Raw genomic sequence first — 6159 nt, forward strand, 5'->3', positions numbered from 1 at the left:
GGGGGAAGTCATTCAAGTAGCTAGTTTTAGTTTGTGTACTTTTTTTTTTTTAATATTAAAGTGACATTAGTAAGTCATGGCAGAAACCCTCCTGTCTCACCTACCAGCACTCTGTTGCCATAACTGTTTGGTTTAAGTGTGATGGCAAGTCGTAGTGGACATCAGCCCAGCTGTCTCTTAGCAAAGGAGAGAAGGATCTGTACCTACAAAAGGTATAGATTGTTTTAGACTCTATGAAGTAGCAAGGAGAATTAGTTTAGGGATCTGATATTTAATATTTGGAAGAAATTCAGAAATGAATGGGTATCAATTAAGGTTTTTGCCTACAGTAGAAGAGCTAGGGCAAATTCTTGTGTGTCCTAAAGAAGAGCAGCAGGCTAGGGATGCTACCCACCATTCCAGCAATAATGGAACTGAAATTTCAGGTCCAAGATTTTGCTTATTCTTTAAACAGTTTCTATGCAGAAGAATGGGCTAGTTCTCAAGTAGGTCAAACCCTTATAACTGTCTGGTGTCCTTTAAAATGTACTAAGCCATTTCAAACTCTGCTCTTTAAAAGCATAGAATTACACTTTAATGCAGTAAGCAGGCATTATATGCTAGTTAAGTGATTTAATAGAGTCCAGCTGCATTTGCTTTATGGGAGGACTTGCAAAACTCCACTCAAAGATTGAAAAGTCCTTCCATTATATAGCTGCTTGTGTCCTGTAAGAAAGCACTAGTCTTTCTAGTCTGAAAGAAGTGTTCTTGACCTTATTAGAGATTAGCCTTTTTATTATTATGCATATTTGAGAATCAGTTTACAGGTTTTTTTGCATAATGGTGTTTAGGAACAAGAAATTTTTGCTACAGTAGATAGTCTCACTGCTAAGGGAATGGTTTGTTCTAGTTGTCAGAACTAACATCAGTGTTCTAAACTATAGCTTAGAAGTATAAAAAACAGCAAACCCATGTTTAGCAACTCCAAATATGCAACATTAACCCATTATCTTGCCACTTAGGCATTTAGCTATAAAACCCAGATGTTTTAGGACACAAAAAAGTGCTTGTTTAGAGATGTTATCAGCCTGTAAGAGACTATTCAGTACTGAATTGTTATTCTGACCCTTACAAGTTAGCTTTGATCCATGACTGGAGGACTTTGAACTGCAAAGAAGATAGTAGAATTCACCCAAGCTTCACAAAAGAAGAGCTCTACCAGATAACCTTTTCCTATCAGTTAGTCACTGCTCTAAAAATTAATAGCAAACAAACTGTTTTCTTTGATAAAGAAATAAAGGAAATGAGTAGCACTGGATACTAGCCCTTCTAAGAGGAGAGCCCTTAAAGAGGAGAATTAATATAGCTCAATATGGTGGATACATTTTTCTCATGAAGTTGTCTGCTGGGAAGTCCCTTTAAAAACATTTGCAGTGAACAACGGATGGCCCAGATTCATCATACTCCAGTTTGCTGATCCACATTTGTTGGAAAGTGGAGAGAAGCCAAGATGGAGCCACCAATCCAGACAGAGTATTTACACTCAGGAGGGGCGATGATTTTGATTTTCATAGTACTTGGTGCCAGGGAAGCAATCTCTTTCTGCATCCGGTCAGCAATGCCTGGGTACATGGTGCTGCCCCCGGACAGCACCGTATTGGCATACAGGTCCTTGCAGAGATCCACATCACATTTCACGATAGAGTTGAAGTTAGTCTCATGGATGCTGCAGGATTCCATGCCCAGGAAGGCTGGCAGGCAAAGGGCCTCAGGGTAGCAGAACCTCTCATTGCCTAAGGTGATCACCTGCCCATCAGGTAGTTCATAGCTCTTCTCTAGGGAAGAGGAGACGGCGGATGTGGCCATTTCCTGCTCAAAATCCAAGGCAACATAGCATAGCTTCTCCTTGACATCACACACAATCTCCCTCTCAGCTGTGGTGGTGAAGCTGTAGCCTCTCGGTCAGGATGTTCATGAGATCGGCCAGGATCTGACTGAGTGCCAGGTCTAGCTGGAGACTAGCATAGGGCAGGGCATAGCCCTCATAGATGGGGACCGTGTGGGTAACCCCATCACCAGAGTCCATCACAATGCCTGTGGTGTGGCCAGAGGCCTAGCACAGCCTGGATAGCCATATACGTAGCTGGTGTGTTGAAGGCCTCAGACATGATCTGAGTCATCTTCTCCCTGTTAGCCTTAGGGGAGCCTCACTAAGCAATAATGGGTGCTCCTCCAGGGCCACCCGGAGCTCATTGTAGAAAGTGTGGTGCCAAATTTTCTCCATGTCATCCCAGTTAGTAATAATGCCATATTCAATATGGTACTTCAGCATCAGGATACCACACTTACTTTGGGCTTCAATCCCAACATAGCTGTCCTTCTGGCCCACCCCCATCATCACACCCTGTGACCCTGGTGCCTAGGACACCCCACAATGGAGGGGAACACAGTATGGGGGGCATCATCCCCAGCAAACCCAGCCTTGCACTTACCAGAGCCATTATCCACAACTAGAGCAGCAATCTCTTCATCAGCCATGGCAATTAACAGACAGAGGAAGCAGATTAGTGACTACTAGGAAGATGTTTTCATATTCATTGCTGCTGGAGAAGTAATAAGAGAGGAATGAGCCTCAGTCATATTTAAAGGCAGCTGGGTCTCAGCATGAGCCTGCCCACCAACCTCCCCCACATCTCCCAATAGGAGGATCTTTTGGCAAAACACCATCCCATTGGTTCACTGTTGTGTAGGCTGCAGCTCGTGCTCCTATTCAGACAGCTTCTCCCCTATCAGCAGTAGCCACTAGAATATTATTGGCCTCAGCTGGATAATTGAGCCTCTTCCTCTCCCCCCCCCCCCCCCCTCCTCAGACGTTCTTGTTAAACCCTGGATTTGTGCTGGAAATGGCCCACCTTGATTATCATACACATTGTAAGGAGAGTGGTCACTTTAGATAAGCTATTACCAGCAGGAGAGTGGGTTTATGTGTGTGTAGGGGGGTGGGGGGTGAGAAAACCTGGATTTGTGCTGGAAATGGCCCAACTTGATTATCATACACATTGTAAGGAGAGTGATCACTTTAGATAAGCTATTACCAGCAGAAGAGTGGGATGGGAGGAGGTATTTTTTCATGCTTTATGTGTATAAAAAGATCTTCTACACTTTCCACAGTATGCATCCAATGAAGTGAGCTGTAGCTCAAGAAAGCTTATGCTCAAATAAATTGGTTAGTCTCTAAGGTGCCACAAGTACTCCTTTTCTTTTTCCTCTGAATTGCAATCACTTGCTCTTCTCTCTGCACAAAAGGGTTTAGGAAGTAAGGACACCCATCTGCCCTGATAGAGGAAGGTAAGTGATATGTATCCACAGAGTAGGTATTTACAGACACTAACTGAATGCTTGGCATTAGCATAGTACTTAGTAATTACATGCCTTAGGTTAACCATAAGGAACCTAATGAGAGCTAGATTCTGTTCCCATTAAAGTCAATGTGGCGGCTGAATCCTTAACACCACAGTGGATCCTTCTCTTACTTTACAGCTTAAAGCTTTGCAGGACTGTTAAAGCATTAAGGGAGGTAGGTAGATTTGTGCTCCCTGGGAAGCTAAAGGCTGGGGGGACGCTTTTGGTCCTGAAAATGTTTCTACCTCGTCCACAAACACTGATTGTGTGGAAAAGGGGGACGAGGGGAGAGGAACTTTTTTATGCAATAGACTTGGGCAAATAAAGGCCTGTAAGAGGAGACGTAATGGGTTCAGGCTATAGCTTATAGCTGCCGTAAAGAAAGCTGTCTTCTTAATAAGGGAAGCCTTTGGCTTAGAACATGTTAGAACATGTTGTTTCAGCTTTTGAATAGGGACAATTCATATTTTCCAAAAAAGCTGTGTTTTAAATGCCCCACAGCTGTTCAGGATGCTAATTTCTTAGGGACATATTTTGGGGCTGGCTTCTTTTCTGACTTAAGAACGGGCTTTGTGCAGGCATTGACTGGTAGCTTACGAGGCCTCTTTCTTTCTTTTTAAGTGTGTTCATGAAAGGTAGAGGAAAGCTTAAGCTACAATTTGCCTTTGAACTATATATATTTGCCAGACCTTTCAGACTGGCAGAGAGAATGTAGACAGTAGGTACCCTGACATATAAAGAAAATGTCGTGCCTTCTGTAAATTCAGAACGCCACAAAACACAAGTCCCTTTAATTAGGAGCTCCACCCTATAGAGAGTTCCACACAGTTAGCCCATACTTAATACTATCATTTGCCAAAGTATGGCTTTAAGGAAGAAGTTTTGAAATGCAGATCTTTGGGATTTTATATACAGAATGTGCTAAGAATAACAGGATGAGTATAAGATATAGTTTTCCTATGTAAATCCCTTCAATGAACTATTGACCTACATCCTCAAATTCCACAGCAGTAAGTGGGCTGGAACTTAAGTGGTTAATGTTTGCTTTATTGCTGGCCCAGCAAAAACAAAGGTCTTTGAATGTCAGTGGGTAAGTGAACTCTGCTGGAAGAAAATGCATTTAAAAAGGGGCAGTACTGATCTGACTATTAGAACATTGACAGGTGCGAGAGAAATACCTACTGACAGGATAAGGAAGAGAACCCACTTTGGCTGGATGTACTGGCACCACTTGCTACTTGATTGCTGCTGGAGTGAGAACCTTTTTCATGGTGAACCCCCTCTCTAAGCCTCCTTAGGGGGGCAAAGTGCTCTTCTGTGTGTGTGTATATGTATATATATAGCTGTAGGTCTAGCAGCTCTGATTCTGTGTTTCACCTTCTGCAGTCTGTTACCCCTGAACCAGTGTGTGTGGCTGATTCTGACTATACCCACTAGCACAGATTTCAACAGCTATGCATGGTGCAAGGCAATAGGAAAAGTTGTTTTCTGTTCTCTTGTGTAGAACACTAATGCTGCAATAGTGTCATGTACTTACTAGAGGCAGGGCTGAGACAGCCCCTATTATTAAGCTTGCCTGACACTTCCTATTATAAGACTCTGTTTTCAGTTACTTATAACTTTGCCAGACTTTAATCATTTGGTCTGAAATTTTACATACCAGGTGTTGGCCTTGGGCTGCATTTTTTTTCTTTGGGTGGGGATTTTAGCCACAGTGGGATAGTTCTTTAAAAGATCAAGGTTAAAGAAAATGTTGTTTTGCTCAGGTTAAAACAGTCTGGAAACCTCTGAGCAGGTTTAGTTGCCCCCAGGCTTCGGAGCAAGGACTCAGAATTTGGCAAGGGGCTTTTTGCTCTCCCTCTGAAAATCTGCCCAGATTTGGCCAAATTATAAGTAAATGAAAAATCAGTTTGCACATGCTCAGTAAAGACTTTGATTTTTAGCTGCTAAAAACCTCTGAAGATTCTGTCCTCATTGAGCATTCTCGCACTCCATAGGGTTCTGAGGAAAAAATATCATGTAATTAAAGACGGTATCATAATGTGTATGCCCAAGGGGTCTGAATTAAGATTACACAGGCAATCTAAATTCTGGCATTTCCTATTTCTTGTGTGCTTGACTTGGCAACCATAAACAAAATTTTTGGTCTGTAATTGTTGCAGCAGTGCCTAGAGGCCGCAGTCAAGATTAGGGCCCTAGTGTTTGTGAGTGAGAGTCTTTGTCCCAAAGAGCTTTACATCTAAATAGAGAGACAGGCAAAGGGACAGAGAGACTAAGTGACTTGCCCAAGCTCATACAGTAGATAAATGATAAGAGCTGGAATAGATGTCAGGATGTCTGAGGCCTAGTCTAGTGCTCTGTCTATTGGGCCTTGCTACCCTATACTATAATATATTGCATTATACTATATATGTTAAAATTAGGAAGATTGGCCAATTTTGTAATATTTAAAATGTCTTGTTAGCACATTCTCTTAATAGATGCAATATTGTAACAAGATGGCCTGCCCTTTAAGGAACTGGGGCCAGCCAGCCTGTTCACTAGTCAGATGCAGCCAAGACGGGAACGCATGTTTTGGGATTAGTAGACCCACCTAGGGAGAATTAAAAGTCTGATAGATGATTGGGCAGGGTACTGAAAAAGATGCTCCAAGTCCAGTCAGTGAGAGACTACTGCTGAAGAGTGAGTTGTAGAAGAGAGATGCTATGCAGGCTGCTATGGGTGGTGGTTTCTCTCTAAGGCTCCCAGAGACTAGCATCAATGATTTTGGTTTGAGGA

General features: G+C 42.6%; 1 protein-coding gene across 1 annotated transcript; it reads right to left on the minus strand.

The window, feature by feature from the left end:
* Nucleotides 1-310: 310 nt before the first annotated feature.
* On the minus strand, nt 311-2577 carry ACTBL2 (actin beta like 2). The gene is given in 6 exon segments (XM_037902840.2): nt 311-1482; nt 1484-1939; nt 1941-2093; nt 2095-2182; nt 2185-2389; nt 2392-2577. Coding segments are annotated over 6 exon segments (1113 nt in total). The 5' UTR covers nt 2518-2577; the 3' UTR covers nt 311-1397.
* Nucleotides 2578-6159: the final 3582 nt, after the last annotated feature.

Source organism: Chelonia mydas, chromosome 5 (genome assembly GCF_015237465.2).
Source record: "Chelonia mydas isolate rCheMyd1 chromosome 5, rCheMyd1.pri.v2, whole genome shotgun sequence".
Lineage (NCBI taxonomy): Eukaryota > Metazoa > Chordata > Testudines > Cheloniidae > Chelonia > Chelonia mydas.